Source organism: Peromyscus maniculatus, chromosome 14 (assembly GCF_049852395.1).
Source record: "Peromyscus maniculatus bairdii isolate BWxNUB_F1_BW_parent chromosome 14, HU_Pman_BW_mat_3.1, whole genome shotgun sequence".
Lineage (NCBI taxonomy): Eukaryota > Metazoa > Chordata > Mammalia > Rodentia > Cricetidae > Peromyscus > Peromyscus maniculatus.
Window position 1 is genome coordinate 91,803,994 of NC_134865.1, and position 22,583 is coordinate 91,826,576.

Consider the following 22,583-nt stretch of genomic DNA (forward strand, 5'->3'; position numbering starts at 1 on the left):
TGTCTGGGAAATTAAAAGAAAATTTAATGAATCTAAAGTTTTATACCTAACTTAGCCCCTATCATAATTAAGGAAAAGTGCAACTATATCTAGTCTTCAAGTCCATCAAAGATTCCAGAAGGATAATATTATTTGAGTAAACAAAAAGTGCATTGCAAATAACTTCCAAAACTCTAGCAATAACAGAGACATTTGAATGCCTGGACAGTCACCCAAAGTTCTTTCTGCAACATTGGGGCATCCATCTTCAGCCTACAGTATCTGGCAGACTTCTCAGTGAAGCAGGAAATTTGAAGCATTGTCCTTCCTTGTATTGGCAAAATGCATCAGTCACTTTTCCTGTGTCCTGTGGAATATCTAACAGTCTCTTCTGTGAAACAGAAATTTTGAAGGACTGTCCTGCCTTGTTTTGGTAGAGTTCAATAGTTCTTTTTCCTGTGTGTCCTGCATGTCCAAACTGCATAGCACATTGTCAGCAGTCAAAGGCAAGAATAGTTTTTTGCCCAGTGGCTAACATTGCCACAATGAAAGAAAACTCCATAAGTTTCTTCAATGCCCGTCATCTTCTCTGAAGTAAATTGGTGCTGCCAGGAACAAATGTGTCTCATTGTCATAAAAAAATTTTAAATTAACAAAACATTTTAAATGCCATATTCTATAGGTCTTTGAAGTATTTGAAGACCATCTATCTAAAATATACCTATTTAACCTAGAAAATATACATAACATATTTACAAATTTAGTTGTTATAAGTGACTAACTACTGACCTATGTTTCTTGATTGTCTTATATAGTTTATAATAATAGCTTTAAAAAACTAGAACTTTACCTTACATTTTTAAATGAACTTCATAGATACAATAACTTAAACAAGAGTAGAAACATATATGCAATATGTGGTAACAAAAACATCATTAAATTTGTATCAATATACAAAAACCCTTTAGATAAGAGTAAAAACATATTCCAGCTTGACCCTCCCATTTTCCTATGCTCTCATCCCCCACTCCTTGCTCTCTGCCACCCCACACACACCCAGTCCACTCATGTAGATCTCATCTACTTCTCCTTCACGTGGTCATTCATGTGTCCCTCCTAGGGTCTTTTCCTGTTAGCTAACCTCTCTGGAGTTGTGGATTGCAGTCTGTCCATCCTTTCCCTCCCATTTAGTATCCACTTATGAGTGAGTACATACTATGTTTGTCCTTCTGAGTCTGGTTACCTCATTCAAGATGACATTTTCTAGATCCATCCATTTGCCTGCAAATTTCATATCATTGTTTTTTAACCGCTGAGTAGTACTCCATTGTGTATATGTGCCATATTTTCTTTATCCATTCTTCAGTTGAGGGGCATCTAGGTTATTTCCAGGTTCTTGCTATTACGAATAATGCTGATATGAACATAGTTGAGCATGTGTCCTTGTGGTAAGATTGAGCATTCCTTGGGTATATGCCCAAGAGTGGTATAACTGGGTCTTGAGGAAGAATTATTCCAACTTTCTGAGAAACCACCATACTGATTTCCAGAGTGGCTGTACAAATTTGCAATCCCACCAACAGTGGAGGAGTGTTCCCCTTGCTCCACATCCTCTCCAACATAAGCTGTCTTCAGTGTTTTTTATCTTAGCCAGTCTGACAGGTGTAAGATGGTATCTCAGAGTTATTTTTATTTACATTTCCCTGATGACTATGGGAGGGCAGGGAGGAAGATACCATGATAGATGAGGACATCATGGGAATAGGAAGAGGCAGGGTGCTGGGGAGACTCTCAAGAATCCACAAGGTTGACCCCATCTTGGTCTGCTGGCAGTGGTCCAGAGGGTGCCTGGACTGGTCTATTCTGGTGATCAGGCTAGCAAATAGCCTAGCTGTCATCATAGAGCCTTTGTCCAGTGACAGAAGGAGGCAGACGCAGAGATCCATGGCCAGGCATCAGGCTAAGTTCTGGGAATCCAATTGATGAGAGAGAGGAGAGATACTGCAGGTGAGGGACATTGAGATCATGATGGGAGCATGTTCAGAGATGATGGACCACACTAGTGGAAACCTATGAACTGTGGACTGGTGGCTGTAAAGCCCCCATGGGACTGGACTAGGCCCTCTGGACACATAAGATGGTTGTTTGGCTTGAACAGTTTGGGGGGCACCCAGGCAGGGGGATCAGAATCTGTCCCTAGTGCATGGGCAGGCTTCTGGGAATTTGATGCCTGTGGTGTGACACCTTGCACAGCCTTGGTGCAGTAGGAAGGGGCTTGAACCTGCCTAGGCACAGTGAAACTGGGCTCTGCTAACTCTCCATGGGAGACCTCGATTTGGGGGATGTGGGGATGTGGGGTAGCTTGGGAAAGAGGGCTGGGGGTAGGGGGAGGGAGGAGGGGGATCTGTGGATAGCATGAGGAGTGAATAGAAAATTTCTTAATAAAGAAAAATAAAATTAAATTTAAAAAGAATAGAAACATATATACAGTGAAACAAAAATAACTTTAAATTTATATCAATATACAAAAATACTTTAAACAAAAGTAGAAATATATGTGTGTGTGTATGTGTGTGTATGCATACTGTGTGCTGTAACAAAAATTACCTTAAATTTATATCAATATACAGAAGTCCTTACAAATACAAAATACTTGAGATCAATAGTTGTCCCTTAGTTTATAGTAGATTCAATAATCTACTCTATTATTTAAAGTAGATTCAACTATCTACTCTTCCATCCTATCATTCCTATATCCCCCTCTATTTCTTTTTTCCTTTTTTTCTTTTTTTCAAAGAGATCCCTGAATATAACATCATTTGCATAATTTCTTCCCTTTCCAATACCAGTAACCATTAATAAACAACCCCTATAAATGATAACAAGCATCCATAACCCACCAAGGACCAAAGACCACCCACACCCCCCAACTCTGGGGAATATGGATGTAGTTTTTCTCCATACTGCTTCTTCTTGTCTATGAAAGAAGCATCTTTAGGATCCCAGAGAGAAAATTTTGAGAAAATGGCCAAGTCCTGGGAAGTCAAGCTATAATCCTTATTGATAGATATCACCTGTCAAGGTTCAGGAGGTCTTGCCTGATCAAACCTGATCCATGTTATTCTTGAAGGAATCCACAACCTTTTTGTTTCCTGTGGGAACAAAACTCCAAAGCATTTTTTTACTTCCACTTAACAAATATATTTTTTGGCTTTTTAAAAGTTAAAGAATTCCTAAAGTATATAGGCTGATTTATTTCAACAGTCCCTCTTTCAATTCCAGGTTTCTTTGCAACTGTCCTTCGCTTTTCAACAAAGATTTCAAAATCAACACAACATACAAGATCTAGATTTCCTGTATATTTCACATCTTATATGTCTTTTTTCTTTTATATTACTTTTACTCTCTTTAAATACTTTGTTATTACTTCTAAACTATTCATTTCTTTCTATGACTATACTCTTTTTCTTTTCTCAAGCTTATGCACATTGTTAAACACACTATAACCTGTTTAGAGGTTTTTCTGTAGGAACCTCTTTTATCGCATATCTTCATCCTTTTTTGACTGTATTAGCAAACCTTTAACTGATAACCTACACCTGGATCCTCTGCCTGTGGCTCTCAGCTGGATCTGCCCACTCTTGGGTCATGAATACTAATTGTGAAACTCACAACTGATAGGAGGTTTGTCTGACCAGGAACTACATTCAGCCTTTCTAGAGCACTAGAATGCCAAGCTTGCACTCTGGCAGGCATTTTAAGTTAGTTTTTTGTTCCTACTTAACATACTAGTTACTCAAGGGCTCAGTGTTCCTGTAGAAACTGTCCAGCAGAAACTATTAAAGGAGTCATTTTTTAAAGCTTTCTCAGCCACTATAGAAATTCGAGCACCACATTGGTACACCAAAATGTTGTTTGTTTTTGCTATTTTGAGGGACCCACCACCCAGCTCCCAAATAAATCATATGCAGAGGCTTATTCTTAATTATGAATGCATGGCCTTAGCTTGACTTATTTCTAGCCAGCTTTTTTTTTTTTTAACTTAAACTTAACCTGTCTGTCTTTTGCTTCTGGGCTTTTCCTGTTTTCCTGTAAATCTTACTCTTACTCTGTGGCTTGCTAGGTAGCTGAGTAGCTGGCCCCTGAAGTCCTCCTTCTTCTCTGGCTACTTCTCTTTTTCCTCCCAGATTTCTCCTTCTATATATTCTCTCTGCCTGCCAACCCCCCATCCTTTCTCTTGCCTTGCCATTGGTTGTTCAGGTCTTTATTAGAACATCAGGTGTTTTAGGCAGGCACAGTATCACAGCTTCACAGAGTTAAACAAATGCAACATAAACAAAAGTAACATACCTTAAAATAATATTCTATTAATATTTGCTAGCTTTCTTCTAGTACTTATAGATATTGTTTCTTAAAAAGAGGATGACTAAGAAAGAAACAGGGTTTTACACAAACATCTACACACACACACACACACACACACACATTGGGTACCTGTGTTTTTTTATCTCTCCTGTGTTCTGCAACAGGTAACAGTCTGACTTTCCAGACTTTCTTTGGAGGACTTTGCTTATCCTCTGATCAAAATGTTTTTATTGTTTTAGAATCTTAGTTCTTAAGCGGGCTCTAGAAAAGTTATCATTCTGCATTTTGGAGTAGAAATTATATACCTGCTTGTTTCTATGCCAAAAACAAAAACAATAATCTCTATGGTCTTTTCCTAAAAAGTTCCACTCACTTAAAATATAGAATGCTAATTTCATAATAGCTTCACATTGTTTGATGATCTTGGATGCCTCTAATTCACTTAATTTTGTAGTATAGCACTTGATGACTTATCATTGTGTTACTATATCACTTTTGTTTCATAGCAAAAATAAAAACCTTCCATTCACTTAATATTTCTCATGTAAAATCATGTATTTTATTCAAGCTGTTTACACAAGTGTACACACAAACACATACCACACACATGTGTACACACACACACACACACACACACACACACACACACACACATATGCACACACCTGACCACCATCAGCTTTTTACTTAAATAATTTCTATGATGAGCGTAAGTGTTTTGCATCTTGGATAAAATACTTATAAAAAATACTTCAAATTAGCAAATGCCCTTATAAAGGGATTGAAGTTTAGACTATAGTACAATTACTAACTTTCCATTTATTTTATTACATCAAATGTTAACACTGATAAGGTCAAAGAGTGTCCTTGTAGGTGAGCAGGTGTTTTGTTAGTGTAATGCATACTGTGGTCACATTAAAAACTGTTTTTAAAATTATTTCCAGTAAATAATTATAAACAAATTAACCGACACTTAATAAAGACTTCAATTATATGTGTGACTGATAACTTCCATGTGTGATCTTTAGTAAGTTAATAAACTTGTCTGGGCTTCTAGTTCTCCAGGCCCCTATATGTAAAGACCAAGACTAATTAGATTAGACCACCTGTGAAGTACCTTTTCAGTGCCATGACTTGCTGTAAATAAAGATAAACAATAGAATAAAAGGTAAGTTGACTACTTTGTTGGGGTGCTACTCTTCTCCATAAATTATGATGGCTAAGTTTAAGCCAAAAGCTCTTCAACTGTACTCCAAATTTCCATTATTTTAAATACCCTAACTAAAATAACTATTACAGAAGGTTTTTTTAAATACTTGACTGAAGGTCAATTGAAAAATGTCACCTAACTTCTCTCCTACTATACATTCTCCCTCCCCAAGTCCTTAGCTCCATCCAAGTGAAGTGGCACAGTAGGAAGGAAACATTTCCTCACATCTAGGGGTCTCAACCAAGTGGTCTGAATGGAGAATTCTGCTTGTGTTGTTCTGTCCCTTTGAGTTTTGCTGTAAATAAATAATGGCAGTATATATAGATTTCAAGGCAAATGAAGGAACAAAAATGTGCTGCTACCAAATTATTTGAAAATAAATTTGGGTGAATTGACTTTCAGGTTGAATAACATATTAGTTAGTGAAATTTGAAGAGAAGGGAAAGCTTAGGCTTTGATCTAAAGCTTGCGGAGCTAAAAAGAACATAATTTGTCCAAACTGGAATTGCTTGAGCACAGTCTTGAAACCTGTGAGATAGAAACAATACAAAAGACTCTACAAAAGTTCAATATATATTTTGGTTCATAACATTGGTTTTATACTTAGAAAAATATTTCTTACTTATCTGAATTTATGCAAATATACTAAATTGTTTTCTCCTATGACATTTGCAAAAATTTGTACATATAAACATTCAATTTACTCCATGTTAATTTTCCTATATGATGTTTGGAAAGATTAGCTAAATTCTTTGATGAAATAACTAATCTGTGATGATATTTTATCTGTACCCCAATAAAATTTATCTGAGGATCAGAGGAAAAAGCCAGCCACTATAGTAAACATAGAGGTCAGGCACATACCTTTAATTCTATCACTTAGAAGGCAGAGACCTGTCTGGATCTATGTGAGGTCAAGGCCACACTGAGAACAGAGCCAGTTGTGGTGGTACATACCTTTAATCCTAGCACTAACCATAAAAGTCTGGAGGTCTGTACAGACAGACAAGAAGTGACAGAGCTGGGCAGGAAGAGGAAGTGATATATCTGGGCAGAGAGAGGAAATGAGATGGCAGAACAGAAAGTGATATAGACGTAAGTATACAGGAAGTAGGTCTCTCTGGCGGAGGATCTCCAAGTGGTAAGAACATGGCTGGCTTCATTCTGCTTTTCTGATCTCTCAGCTTTTTACCCCAATATCTGGCTCTGGGTTTTTTATTAATAAGACCATTTAGCAGTTCTTATAATTTCCCCAGTAATTTGAAAGGTTGTCTAATGTCTTTACCAATTTTTTGTGTATCCTGTGCTCACTAACTTCTCTTGCTACATACTACCTGGTTTATAACTGTCATGTTCTCTTACAGGAGAGTCCCTTCACAGCAGCTCCCCTTGCCCATTGTTTTTCAATATATTCCTCGCATGTATATTGTAGCATGAGTTGTTAGAAAATATTAATAAAAACAAACCTGGAGTCAGGTATTGGGGTGAACACTGAAAGATCAGAGATACAGAACAGGCCACAGAGTTAACCTCACCTTGCCAACTTCTAAGCTAATCCTTTTTCCTCAAACTGGAAAACTCTGAGTTTTCATCCAGAATGAATCCCATCTGAACTGCTGCTAAAAGCCTAAAAGTTTAACCAGGCTCTAGTTCCTGGCTTTCACACTTTATATACCTTTCTGCTTCCTGCCATCACTTCCTAGGATTAAAAGCATGTGTCACCATGCCTGGCTGTTTCCAGTGTGGCTTTGAACTCACAGAGATCCAAATAGATCTCTGCCTCTGGAATGCTAGGATTAAAGGTGTGTGTGCCACCATTTTCTGGCCTCTATATCTAGTGGCTGTTCTGTTCTCTGACCCCAGATAACTTTATTAGTGTTCACAATATATTGGGGAACACAATATCACCACAGCATATTATTTCAGAGAAGAATTAGAATACTTTGGTATATGTTTTATAAAAAATATATCCAGATGCAAAATACTTAGTTAAAACTAGTTAAATTATTATCTATGATTTGAGATATTTTGAAATTTTTATTACATTTATTTATGAAATTGTGTGTGTGTGTGTGTGTGTGTGTGTGTGTGTGTGTGTGTGTGTACATGTGTTTACACATATGGACATCAGAAAACAACCTGCAGGAGTTGGTTCTTTCCATCCACTATGTGAGTCACAGGAATTGAACTCAAGTTGTCAGGTTTGGTGGCAAGAACCTTACTAACTATATACTACCAAAAAAAAAAAATTAAAAGTCAAATGGAGCCGGGCGGTGGTGGCGCATGACTTTGATCCAAGCACTCAGAAGGCAGAGCCAGGCGGATCTCTGTGAGTTTGAGGCCAGCCTGGTCTACAGAGAGAGATCCAGGAAAGGCGCAAAGCTACACAGAGAAATCCTGTCTCAAAAAAAAAAAAAAAAAGAAAGGAAGGAAGGAAGGAAGGAAGGAAGAAAGAAAGAAAAGAAAAGAAATCTTGCCTCAAAAAAAAGAAAATCAAATGGAAGCAGGTTTGTTAGTATATCTGAAAGCCATTAACTTTCTTATTATTTATTTATTAATTATTTTAGCTACAGATTAGGCCAACTCAAGTATGAACAAATTTGCATTCAAACAGTCCTAAATATTTCTATATAAATTAAACACTTGAATATTTTATGATACAAAATATCTTTATCATGGGTAGATGATTTAATGTAGTTGGTTCTGCAAAGCAGCTTTGTAATCAGTTTCTGTTTATATGAAATTGTATGCCATCAATTGCTTCATCTGTTTGAGTTCTTCAGACATACTCAGAGAGACAATCTTCCTGTCAAAATGATGCAGTCATTGTTCCAAAATGAGAAGTACAAATAATGTCTATCTGGAGGATGATCTCCTTGTTTGAAGTCTAATCTTTTTATCTGGGTTATCTTCCCTATCCATATAATAACCCATTGAGGTCTAAGTGCTTACTACAAGTGAATGCAGTATAACATGTTTGTCTCTGAGAAAGCAGAAAAGGAAAAGACAGTGGAATAAAGCAGGAGGAGCAAAATTCTAGTTTCTTTACTTTGCATTTTTTTTCCTGGTGACAAACTGATTTAAGTTTTGCTTAGGTCTCACAATTAGCTTTTACAAAAAAAAAAAAAAAAAAAAACAAAAACAAAAACAAAAACAAAAAAAACACTTAGCCTTTGATATTCCACAACAAGGTATTTTGGAGGGGGTTGACGGGAATCCAAAACATGTAAGCTTCCTGGTAACAAGTGTCATGAACAGATTATAGTAAGTTAAAAAATCTAAGCTTCTCCTCTCTATGTAAATTCAATAATTCTTCTTTTCTTTTTCAGTTTCTTCTTTGTGGCATATGTGGAATACTGTGCGCCAAAAAAAAATCTGGACTTGTTGTAAGTTTTTCCCTCGTTTGTATCCTATGGTGAAGGGTTTGAAATTTAGGTATTCAAAACAGAAATGATGATAAAGAATTTTGTCTACTTAATGTTGCTAATTTAGGATTAAAGGGAAACTGAGAAGCAAATCTTGGGCTTATTGTTTCAAAGAAAGCTATCAAGAATGTAAGAGACAAGAAAAACACCAAAGTCCCTGAGAAGTTTTGATATACCTTTAAATACTTGAATATTCAAACTTTAATGTTTGCTATATAGGAGAGTCTATATTTTTCCACTTAGAGATACCCAAGCAATCACCTGGGTCCTCCAGGGAGCTAATAAATGTAAAACTTATTCTGTGGGAAATTGAACTGGTTAAATACAGATCTGGGCCTAAGGATTACTTATATATATATTTTTTTTTACCATGAAACTAATTTTGCAAAGCACCAAGACAGATGTGGTGCTATGATTGCAGTTGATTCTTTTTTAAGATTTATTTAATTCATTTTTATGACTGTGAGTACACATAATCTCTCTCTCTCTCTCTCTCTCTCTCTCTCTCTCTCTCTCTCTCTCTCTCTGATTTTTTATTTGCTCTAACAAATAAAGCTTGCCTGGGGATCAGAGGACAAAGCCAGCCACTGTATTAAACACAGAGGTCGGGCAGTCGTAGCACATGCCTTTAATCCTAGCATTCGGGAGGCAGAGATTCATCCTATCTCTGTGAATTCAAGGTCACACTGGGAACGGAGCCAGACATGGTGGCACCTGCCTTTAATCCCAGCACTAGTTAATCATAGAGGTCTGGAGGTCTGTACAGACAGACAGGAATGATAGACCTGGGCAGAGAGAAGTAAGGTGGCAGCGCACAGAAAGATATATAAGGCATGAGTATACAGGAAGTAGCTCTCTCTTGGGCTGAGGATTTCCTAGCAGTAAGAACTTGTGGCTGGCTTGTTCTATTCCTCTGATCTTTTAGCTTTCACTCCAGTATCTGGCTCCAGGTTTTTTATTAATAAGAACTTTTTAGATTATTGTTTCTCTCTCTCTCTCTCTCTCTCTCTCTCTCTCTCTCTCTCTCTCTCTCTCTCTCTCTCCTCTCTGTCACTGTCTCTCTGTCTCTGTCTCTGTTTCTGTCTCTCTGATATTGACCTTACCATGCTTAATATGTTAAACCTCATTATACTCAAGGGTATTAATGCACAATTCCTTCTAATGCCAAAAACTGCCTCATTGATGGCCATCACTCAAAAATTACTTGTTGAACTCAGCTAACTGTTGACAGCAAACTATCTTATAATGTAAAAATAAACACTAAAGTAAGTTATAAAGCTATTTGTGCTAAAGAATTAACACAACAAATGAGATCAATAATGTCCAGTAAGGACTTCTGTAAAAGTTATGACTTTTTTTCTACTAGGTGTCTAAGAAAAAAAAATTTTTTCCAGGAAACTATAAATGTCCTTGTTATGAAATGTGTGTGACATCTCAATGGGCAATAAAGGTTTGTTGTGGGTATAGCACAGTTGTAGATTGATTTCCTAGCATATGAGAGGTCCTGTTTGGTCCTAAGAACTAGGGAGAGAAGTGTAATTGGATACTGTGTTCCAGAAAATGGAAATATGAATGGATAATAAGTTAGTATCACCCTACAAAAGATCCATTAAACCCCATAAGATAATTTAGACAAGTTGCCCAAAGCAAATATAGTTATTATGAAGTTCTTTAAAGAGTCAATTACATTTATAAAATATTCACAGAATATTTACTACACAGAAAGCATATTACTTACTGCTCCCAAGTGTCCTCTTTAGATTGAGTTAACATCTTATCCCTATGAATAGAGACCCATGTTTAGCCATTAGTAAGATCAACAGTAAAAGCCACACTCCATGTTCCTTCAAAACGATCAAACAAGACTTTTGAAACAGCTGCTGTGTTATAGTTCATTGTGGTGCCACACATCAACAAAAGATTTGAATGATGCTGGGTCAGGTTATGGCAAGTCCCTAAGAATCTCATTTGGGGAAACATAAAATAAAGTAATGAGAAAAAAAATAAGACTGAGCTAAATTCCCCAAGTTCATGTAGATAGAAAGTTATAGATACTTGGATACTTAGAGAAGACATCAGAATGAAACTAAATTTAAGTTAGAAAATCTGACCTGATCACCATTTATTCTTCCAAATTGTATTAGTGCTTCTTACAGAGGACCTCTGGGAGGAATCAGGCAGGTGACATCCATTCCTTGCACAAAAGCGTGCATATCAGAGATGAGTATTATTTTCATCTGTATCTAGCCAAATGCTAAATTTGGTTTCCTTCAGAGTTTCATAATATATATATCATTGGTTCCATTTTAGAAGTTCTATGATATACTTCCTCTGCAGTGAGTCAGACTGAGTGGAGTCTCCACTGACAGGCATACCTATCCTACCTTCTTATAACCAAAGAGAACACATCCTCTTCACTGTAGGTTTACCATCCTTGGCCTGCAGCATCATGAGTCTCTATATTCTGGAAATCTCAGCCTTATCAACGTTAATACCTTCTTTCTTTTTCTCAGATGATCCTCTTTTCAGCCTGTTGTATCTGTGGACTCATTGGAGGCATCCTGAATTTTCAGTTTCTTCGGGCAGTCACAAAGAAGACCTCATCCTTGTACCCACTACACCTTGCTTCCATGTCTTTGGCGTGTATTGGCATTGGGGGCTGCACTCTGTCCTCCTGGCTAACTTGTCGTCTAGCCAGCTATGAGCAAAGGAGAATGTTCTCGGAAAGGGAACATTCCCTGCATCACTCTCATGAAATGGCTGAGAAAGTGAGTTTTGTCATTTTGCCTCACACTGCTGCCATGGGTTGAACAGTACAACTAGGTGAATCAATTTACAAACTTAGATGGCAATTCGGAAATCACATTTTGTAAGTTTGACCCTATTAGATTAATAAAAGGTTTTTTTTAATTAGTTTTTTTCGGCAATTCATAAGCACAGCCATTTTCAGCAGGATTTTGTAGCCTCTGTCTATTCAAAACCATTGCTCCTAAAATAGTATTTCATAAAATATTAAGCACCTTATAAATATGGATTTTCATGTATTATAGTGAGGAAAAACAAACTAAATACAGCCTCCACTTAATAATGCCATCTTTAGAAATCACATGAATTCTCTTTTCCAGTATATCCTTTGTGCTTATAAGTAGATGCATTTGATTATGTAAATTGGATCTTCAAGCATAAAAGAGGCTCTTTAGTAAGGCGACAAAAAGCCTTGTCTATCAGTGCAGATATTGCACTCCATATAAAGCTTCATTGAATACTCATCTAAACTTCATGCATATTTGGCTAGCTTTGCCTGTATTTTACACAATGCTGCTTGCGTAATTGTTTTATGAAGGCTATTCAAACAGAAAGTTATATTAGCTGCATTAAGGAACAAGTAGTATAGAAAGAGCTGTGTGTGTTCCAATTACATTTGATAAGCATTTCTAAATTCCATTCCTGTTACTTCATCTATTGAGGAAAAGATAAACATCTGTAAAAATCAACTCACTAAGATAATGGACAAATTATATTTTGATTTATTTCTTGAAAATAAAATTATACAATCATAGCATAAAAGAAATAGTAGCAAGAGTTATGCATATTTCTTCATAATGTTAAAGTTAAGAAATATTTATTTTATAGTTTATCTATCTTCATTCCATATACTGCCTACACATAAGGAGAATAGATTCTCATTAACTGTCCCTAGGAAGTAATTGTAGACATACCTGTACATGTCATTTAAAATTTAAAAAAATTGACATTATAAATAGGACTGTTTCATTTAAAAATAGATCTTTATAGTAAAAGATAATTGCATATTGTGATAGTGTCTCCTTTATGCTCTATTTTTATGCTAGTGTTATTTAGCTTTTCTTCCTATATGTTTGTTCAATATTTATTGTATAATTGTTATATTTACATTAGAGATTGAGGGCTATTGAAATAACCGACTTGCCCAGCTGCCCGGTGGTGCCCCCGACACCGGAGTTACCTACAAGGTACGCTGACTTCTAGGGAGTTGCCATGTTGTGATGTTGCCACAGGAAGCCCTACCTCTATTAGAAAGCCATGATGTCAGCAGATCAGTCTGGACTGATGCTGTATGTTCCTCAAAGTATCTCTTTTAGAAGGACTACTCTGAGGAGCAGATATAACCTACATGGCAGAACCTTACAGCTTCAAAGTTGGTTAAGTATTTCAAATATTCAGCCTGCCTCTAAGCATCCAAGAACAGTTCTGCTTGGATGATTCATAATTCCCTTTGTTCTCTGCTGCATCACAATTCTGACTCAGTATCATAATTCACAGATGAGACGTTTGGTTTAATAATAGATGAGTCTGGATAAAGACAAACTGTATATTTCTGTCATGACAAAATTGCATGAACAGATAACTAAAGTTTGATATTAATATAGTAAAATGTTTATATGTAGTGTTTCTATTGGTAAAGTTCTCTGATATACTACATTTTCCATATTTCCAGTTATTAATAATAGTCGAGACTCTTGGTTTGGCCAAAGAGCATAACTGGAAATGCAGAAAGTTACATTTGCAGTCCTTTTGAAGGAAGTACATTTGTTTATAAATATCAAGTCTGTCCTTGCCAAAATTAGGAGTATGGTCTTATAAAATTTGAAATACCAAATTGCAAATGAAATGATGAGACTCATCCATTTAAAACTAACTTTCACTATTATTTTCTATCAGTAATTTTACTGTGTCTGAATTTGAGTAGCTTTAGTTAAGAAAATTCTTGAATTTATAAGATTTCAGAAGATTTTTTTAATTTTATACTAAAAGATTGATACTCTAATTTTATGGGATTTAGGAAATATCTGTTGTTTTTATTTTTTTGTTTTTAATTTGAAATCTTTTTAGGGAATGGGAAAGATAGCTGAAATTCTTATTTCTATGCATTTACTAGGAAGTTTTCTTTCTCTTCTAGCAGAACAAATAAAATGTGCTTCATTTTATAATGATAATTTGGGGAATTGAGTTTGGTTAATCTTTCCATTAATCAGTTTTTATCACTATAAACTTAACACCAGCCCAATGACCCCCACATTTCCAGACCTACTTTCACTGTACTCATCCTTAGAAGCCTCCACAACAGAAACAAAATAGAAATTGGCAGCAAGCAGAAGACTACAAAAACAGTAGTTTTCTCTTGAAATGATTTTTTGCCTTTAAGAAAGTCAACTTGTTGAAGTATAGAATTGTCAATCTTGGATAATAGACAATTTTGCTATTACATAATATTTATATTATATGCTAATATATTATCTATAATACTGTGCACTATGAAAAATGAGAATGGGTCTCTGATCTTGTGACTTCTTGTCATATAATGTAAAGTTAGTAGCTAATAAACAGGGGCTGGGAATGTGGCCAAGTTGTAAAGCATCTCGAGCATCTTGTAGACAAGGCAAGTGACACATGCCTGGGTTTCTCCAACTCCAAAGGTGGAAACAATAGGTTAGAAGTTCAAGGCCATCCCCAAGTATAGAGTAATGTCTAGCAAGCCTGGGCTACATGACACCTTGTCTCAAAATGAACCAACCAACACAACAAACAAATAGACAAAAAGCAATCAATAAACAATGTGAATTCAAATTATCTAAAATTTATGTAAATATTTTCAACAATTGCAAGTCTTCATGTCACTCTATTTTTTATGTATCTATATCCATGTCTTTACAAGCACAATTCCCTAGTACTTTCTTAGTAATGAATATGTTAAAAATATGGCCCAAATTTTCATTACCCCAGCTGCTTTTTTATTGAATAAATGATAGTGTTATTATAAAAAAATTTTCTTAGCTAACCATGATGGTTTACATCTAGATTCTCAACACTCAGAAGGCTGGGCAGAAGAATTGCAAGTTTGAAGTAACTCTGGGCTACACTCGAGTTGTACATCAGTCCGGGCTACATTTCCAAGTCCTTTTCAAAACAAAATAAAACCTAAACACAACAAATATCTTTCTCACTGTGAACGTTTTTAAATTCATAAACAAAAAGCCACACATTTTTTCATTTTTCTGTAAACATCTGTAGAATATGTTGGCATTTGTTGATGTGCTTGGCAGAGGAGCTGTATATTGGCAAAACCTGGTCACTTAGGCATCTTCTTTCTAGATTAGTTCCTTCCAAAAATGAGTTGAAGAAAAAGGGGTAAATTTGGGCATGTGGAAAGAGAGTGAACTGATTTGTATATGGAAGCCTGGGCTGTCATTTCAACATTTTCATGTGATTCAAATACCGTGAAATTTCATTTCCTAAATCACAGCAACAGTATCAATCGCTGTCCTTTACCCCAAAATGTTCTTCAATGGCTTGTAATCTCTGTTTTTCTATTAAGCATATCAATGTCTTACTCTGAAAGTGAGTTTTAATTGATTCATATTATTTTGCTAACAGGAAATGACAGACAACATGAGCAATGGAGGACCACAGCTGATAATTAATGGAAGAGTACAATCAATGTTTTAAAGAACTGAACATTTTCCAGGTTGTTTATGAGGCAGGAGAGGCTGAAGGCCTGAGAGCTGCAGTTAAAATGTTTCTTGCATTTGCTGTTATTTCCCCCAAGAATCCACTAAAATTTTACCTTCTCAATTTTTGCCTCACTTATCCTCTAGCCTTTTCTATAGGGTGAAAACTTTCCAGGAACATTGTAGCTTTAGTCTTCTCAGCAGACTGAAACATTTTTGTAAAGAAGACTCTTTCAGAACAATAAATGCAACAGCAGTGATAAATACTGTATACAAACAACATTTGACTAGCATGAGCTTTAGAATTGTAATTGCATATTTAATGAATAGTTCAAAGGTAAACACATCAAAAGCTAATAACGTATTCATGTCTTTGTTTTGAAAGACAAATGACTTCAAGTATGCTAAAAATCAAAACCTCAGTAATGCCTTGTTGTAACAACATTGCAATTAATTTCAATTTGTGAATGAACTATATTTCATAGTTTATTTGTAAATTACAAAATACAGCATCAATGGTGATTTTTTAGAGAAAAATATGATTCTGTATGATATTTTTGCACTTTTCCACAAGTGAAAAATTACAAGTGATATTATGTAAGGAAAACAAATGTTTTCATTATGCTGTGCAGATTGATCTGCATGTCCATACATAGGTGTATATATACTGTAAATATAGAAAATACACACAGCATATATTTATAGCTACATGAATGTAAATAGATAATAGGAAAAATTGTGATGGTATAGGTATTCTACCAGTTATGGGAAGGCCATTGCTCAAAGATTTCTAAGCCCACAAGGTCACATAGTTAATTTCTACTCTATTTGTCCATTTCCTTCTTTTTCTTAAATCTATTGTGTGTAGATAGAATTATGACTTACATATATGAATCTGTATGATATTTTTGCACTTTTCCACAAGTGAAAAATTACAAGTGATATTATGTAAGGATGTAATCATGAATACTGAAGTATAAATATAAATTACTTAGTTGTTGGGTATTGTACTGTGATTATGGTGTTTATGTAAAAGTAATCGTTATTATTGATTTATAAATATCACTTCAATCATGTAAGTCTCTATAAACAAAAATATTATTTAGGATTATTCTGGATATGATTATTTCAAATAACTTTCAGCCAAATTAAATTGTATAGAAGGGAAGATGATTTACCACTCTAAGTGAAGTTACTAGCTTTGCTATATTTTATTTCAATGGCTTGTGTCCTTTGATGATTAACATGAAATAATACAGAAAGATCATGTTTGGGAAGTATATATATTCAAAACATCTGAGAGAGTTCTCAGTAGAAGGAAACTAAAAGATAAGCTAACATTCATATAGCTAGATTCAATCCTTCTCTTCCACAATGGAATATTAAAATAGCAGCTAACAATATGTATAAATGAGTAAATAGCATGGACTTTGAGATATTTCTGAAAATTAATCTCTGACAACATATAAAGTAATATTTTTAAATGAGTAACACTACATTATATATTTTTACTACTTCCCAAAACTAAACAAATTTCAACTCATTTTTATGAGTTATTCAATCACAGGTAAATTGATATCTTTAGTACTCAGTATGAGAACACATTATAATCACAAGCAAGACATTTTTCATTGTGCTAACAAAACAGCAATAATTTGGCCTAAGGGTACCATGAGCCTTTGACAAAGTCATCATTCAATCTGTTGAGATAAACTTTTTAGAAAATTATGGCTGAACAGAAATAGCTGACCCCTACTTGGTTTTGGTATAAGTTTTGACTCCTCCATTTGTTTGGATACTTCATCATCTGGTATATTACAAATAGTGTCCATAGATTTAATCTCAAATAATGAATAAGCATCATCACTATTCACTTCATGCCACACATAGGCATGATAATTGCCACTAAATATCTAAACTGTAAAATGTAGAAATCTCGTGTATATATGGTTGTACCAAATTGATGCAGGAAGTAGCTTCATTGTTAAAGAAGAAACCACTGACTCTAATTTGTGGTAGCATTTCTCTGTAGATATGTTGTAAAATACAGAATCAAAATACATCAACACATTTAATACCTTTTGAATTTATTTTTAAAAGCACAGATTAAAAGACAAAAGTAGGCTATCAGTGCTTTGAAACACAGTTAAAAAGAGAAGCAATTTCTTCAGTTATCTAAATAGTTTACAGTGTGTATGTAATCAATTCTAGACACATCTTTAACTGTAATTATTTCAACCCAGTGTTTTCTTGACTCAAATTGGAGTGATTTATTCTTGAGAGAAATGGGGGAAGTTAAGAAATTATGCAAGTAAATGAAATTTTAATTTTGAAAACAAACAGACAAGGAATCAAAAATGTTAGTGCCTACATCATAGTTTTAGTACATACCTACCCTTGAGGAAATATAATGTGATACTAAATTAGGAAATAAATGTGAAATTGGTGTGGAGTATGTTTTATATGCAAAAAACAGAAGTCACTTATTGGAGAATTTAAAATATATTTGTATGTGTATATGTGTGCAATACACATACAACTGTGTTTAAAGTGGAATGTTGTATGATGACTCCTGATATTTATGTAATAAAACCATGTACTTTGAAACTACAGAGCCTATGAGCCTTGTTCTTTTCATAGTACAAATATGGTCTCTTTCAATAAATATGCAAAGAAACTACTATTCTGACACTGGCAAAGAGACAGGTTCCTGGGAATGAAGAAGGGAGTCAGAGCCAGAGAACAATGAAACTCAGAAAGGTGGTTATTTGACATAGAAAAGAAGAGAAAATGTCCTAATGCAGAGAGTTTGAAGTGATTGAAGATATAGAAAAAGAAAAATGATTATAATACAGTAAAACTCCTGAGATTTAGAAAGAAATAAGGTCTATATCAACAAGGTCATAAAGAACTGTAGGCAAGATTGAGATTACAAATTTCACAAATTAAACGATATTTAAGAAAATTCTGATGTCCTACTTCAATTTCTCAAATCAGTTGCCATCAGCATTTGGGGTGGCAATGACTCCTTTTAAAGAGTGTCCTATATATTTCAAGTCAATTATTTTCCATTTTATGTGCTCTAAATGCCATAAAAATGAATCCGTTATTCTAACACCCAAACAGTATCTTAACAAATATTTATGTTTTTCTAGTTGGGGTAATATTACCCAATTTAGAACCATGTAGAAAACACTTGAACATGATTTGGTGCAGCCAATTTTAATGGTGTCCACAAACGCAGAACTGACTTGGTTAAGCCACACATTCACCATTCTACGGTGTTATGGCTTAGTTCTTCAGTGTCTTCCTCAGTCCTTCTGCAGGCTCTTCTGCAGTCAATAAAAATTCTGCGTGGATCAAACACATCCACAGACTGATCAGAACTAGTAAAAGCCAGTGAATGCAGTGTAGGCCTGCCTATGGTAAAGCTAAGAACTTGATTTAGAGAATGAATGGTTCTTTTTTTCTACTTTAAAATATCTGCTTGTAGAAATATCTAATGTTTGACAGGCAAAATGAGCAGTTGTGGACCTCCTGCTTCTGGAGAAGTTTGTGCCTACATTGTCATGAGCCAGTCCTCAGTACCACCTTTTTTGCTCTTGGGTAAGTGAAAATAATCTACTCTGCTTTCCACTTGAGTCTTCAACTTAACCAAAAAATGTCACATTTTAAACCTTATGTCCCAAACTACATTTTCAAAGATTATTTAGCAAACATGTTTCAGAAATATAGGGAGAATATCTTAAGTTCCAGTTGGTTAGAATGTTGTTTCTAAATAAAATTTCAGAACTTGGCATCACTTCACTCTTTTCTTCTCTAAGTAATCTTTCTGGAAACATATGTAATATTTCTTGCTCAAAGTACATGACAGCCAAAAAAATGCAATTACTCCAAATCCATAAATCACAAGCAAGTTGTCAGTTACTCATCACAGAGGAAATCAATCAGACTGGATGCCTAACAAAAGCATACAGAGGGACTTTTTTCACTTCTTTTGCCAGGAGAGAGCTACACGTTGAAAACATGTCTCTGCTAGGAACTTATTTTCCAGTGTGTTGTTAAAATGATGAAAATTGTTTCAAGATTATGGCAGTTTAATATGTTTATCATCTAATTATAGTACAGTAGACACATTCATTTTAGGCATCAAACCCTTGTATAGTTGGAATTCTTAAAAGATGAAGGGACATCTTTATTCTTTTTTACATTAACTAAGAAGTATTGATTTTGAAGCTGTGCTCCATATGTAGCTAAAGGATTTACTTCCCATTCACCTATTGCATTGCAAGCCCTTACCCAAATTCAGGTATGTTTTGCTACTGAGAATTTCCAAAACATCTCTAGAACTTCACAGAAAGTTCTAAAATGTCATAAAAAAATATTTTGTTAACTACCAGAAATCAGCACTTGTGACTACTCCTTGTTCTTCATTCTCTCCAGAATATTAGTTTTCAAGCATCATTCCATAACATCCTGAGGAACAGTTGCCTAAAAGGCTTTGTCTTTCATTTTGGATAACTCTACTGTCTAATACTTGTCCTCATTCTGGACTATAAATAAGTCCAAGCATACTAAACCACCTGCCCTAGTTAGATTTTTGTCAACTTGGCACAAGCTAGAGTTACCTGGGAAAAGTAACTGCAATTGAGAAAAATGCCTCAATCAGATTCCCTCCAGGCAAATTTTCAGGGCATTTTCTATAGTAATTATTGGTGTGGAAGGACCCACCTCATTGGGGATGTTGCCACCCTTTCATATGTTGTCTTGGGTGGCATAAAAAAGCAGGCTGAGCAATCTATTTGGAGCAAACCAAGAGTACTCTTCCACAGTCTCTGCTTCCATTTCTGCTTTGAGATGCATGCCTTTAATTCCTGCCTGGAATTCTCCTGATTATGGATTGTAAGCAGAAGGTTGTATTATAACCTGTAAGCCAAATAAACCCTTTCTTCCCCATCTTCATTTTGGTTATAGTGTTTTTATCACAGCAATAGAAACATAATCCTGACAATATACCACACACACACACACACACACACACACACACACCAAAATAAAACCCTAACTGTAACCATATATATGCTCTAAAATCCTTGTTTTGAAAAATATGTAGATGTCCAAAGCCTATACTTCTATTCAGAAAGTTTTCATTAGCCAATCTTTTCTGTTTGCAACGTACATTAAAAGTCATCTTATATCAATCACTTAGCAAGTAAAATCAAGGCTCCATGTCCTGTTGTGGAATAATCTTTTCATTATTTCATTCAGTGAAGATGTGTCTTTGCCAAGGTGCTTTCTTATTGGCTTAATATAAAGTTAAATGGCCATTAACTAGGCAGGAGGTATATGCAAGCAGCCAGACACAGAAGATGCTGGGAAGAAGAAAGGCCAAGATGCCATGAGATACAGACCAAGCAGTATGAGCACTACTGAGATGAGGTAATAAAGCCATGAGGCAGAAAGTAAATTAATATAAATGTGTTGATTTAAGTTTTAAGAGCTAGTTATAAACAGTCCTAAGCTACTGGCTGAGCTTTTATAATTAACAATAAGTTTCTGTGCCATGATTTGGGAGTTGTCAGGAGGGACATAAAAAGTTTGACTACAATGCCCTCCCATAATAAGATGAGTTAGTGGAAGTGATGTCAAGTTTCTAACTCAGAATTTAGTGAATACTAATAACTTTAGCTCACTGCTGTTCATATCTACAAAAAGCATGGTCATGCAGCTTGTGAAAATTAGTCACCTTAAGACATTACTTTAATGAGTGTTATTCATAAATGCAAATAATAGTCTTCTAATGGCATCATTTATTTAACATAAAGTAGCTAGAGACCTATTAAAATATTTTTCACCTATTGATGAGGTAGTTTTTAACCTATGATTCCAACCAAACTAGGCAATATGTATCTACTTGTGGGTTCACATCACAAACCATTATGTTCTCTATTCTTTATTTACTCTGCTGAAACCCAGATTTCTGTCTTTGCAGTACTGCCTTGATGTTTGCTTCTAGTACCTGCACTTTAACCTGCAAATTTATCTTTGCAGTTGTGATATTTTGACAACCATGCCCCATGTCATTATCTTTAGTAAGAACTCATGACTGTTTATCAGAATTCAGTACTCCAGAGCCAGGCAGTGAAATCTCATTGTAGTTGGTGAACCAGCACCAGTGTGCAGACACAGGTTTTTGTTCCAACTGTCTGTTCCCAAATAAACATACAAATGCTTATATTAATTACAAAATGCTCAAACAATAGCTCAGGCTTATTACTAACTAGCTCTTACTTTTAAATTAACCCATTTTTATTAATCTATGTATTGCCACATGGCGCGTGGCTTTACCTGTCCTCTATCATCTTGCTTCTTGGGACACTTGCTGGTGTCTTCTCCCACTCTGCCTTTTCTTCATCCCAATCCTCAGTTTGATAGTGCTGCCTAACTTTATCCTGCCTTGCTATAGGCCAATTAGCTTTATTATTAACCAATGAAAATAATACATTTTCATAGCATACAGAAGGATTATCCCACAGCATTTTCCCCTTTCTGTCTAATCAAAAAGGAAGGTTTCAATTTTAACATAGTAAAATTACATAAAACAAAACAGTTACAATATACAGTCTATTTGTATTTGGCAAAATCAGAGAAAACTTTTAATTATTCATCCTATCTTAGTGAGTCCAAAATTTTATGTCTAATTTATTCTTTTGTCATAACAAAGAAAAATTATAACTATCTAGACTTCAACTCCATCAAAGTGTCTAGAAGGATGAAATGTTACCTAATGGCAGGAACATCAGGCTATCTGGACAGTCACCCAAAGTTTCTCTGTAATGTTGGGGCATCCATCTTTGACCTACAGTTCTAGCATATCTGACAGACTTCCCTGTGAAGCAAGAAATTTTGAAGGACTGTCCTACCTTGTCTTGGGAAAGTTCAACAGTCACCCTTCTTGTGTCTTGTTGATCCTGTATGAACAGTAACTGTCAGCAATTGAGGCAAGGGTAGTTTCTTTGTCCATATGGCTAGCTTTTGCCATAAAGAAAACTAACTCCATACAGAGTTTCTTTGATGTCCATCATCTTCTATGGAGTACATTGGTGCTGCCAGGAG

At 35.2% G+C, this 22,583-nt stretch overlaps 1 protein-coding gene across 4 annotated transcripts in view; it reads left to right on the top strand.

Moving 5' to 3' along the window:
• The window catches only part of Tmem196 (transmembrane protein 196), a 59,612-nt gene extending 41,534 nt beyond the window's left edge, over positions 1-18,078 (top strand). For 2 of the 4 annotated variants that reach the window (XM_016006774.3, XM_016006771.3), the window contains exons 2-5: positions 8,884-8,940; positions 11,493-11,747; positions 12,898-12,971; positions 15,394-18,078. In XM_016006774.3, coding sequence (XP_015862260.1) covers positions 8,884-8,940; positions 11,493-11,747; positions 12,898-12,971; positions 15,394-15,400 — 393 coding nt within the window. In that variant the 3' untranslated portion in view covers positions 15,401-18,078. The remainder of the gene's footprint in view (positions 1-8,883; positions 8,941-11,492; positions 11,748-12,897; positions 12,972-15,393) is intronic. The other 2 variants (XM_016006773.3, XM_006988285.4) reach the window with 1 other exon arrangement.
• Positions 18,079-22,583: the final 4,505 nt, after the last annotated feature.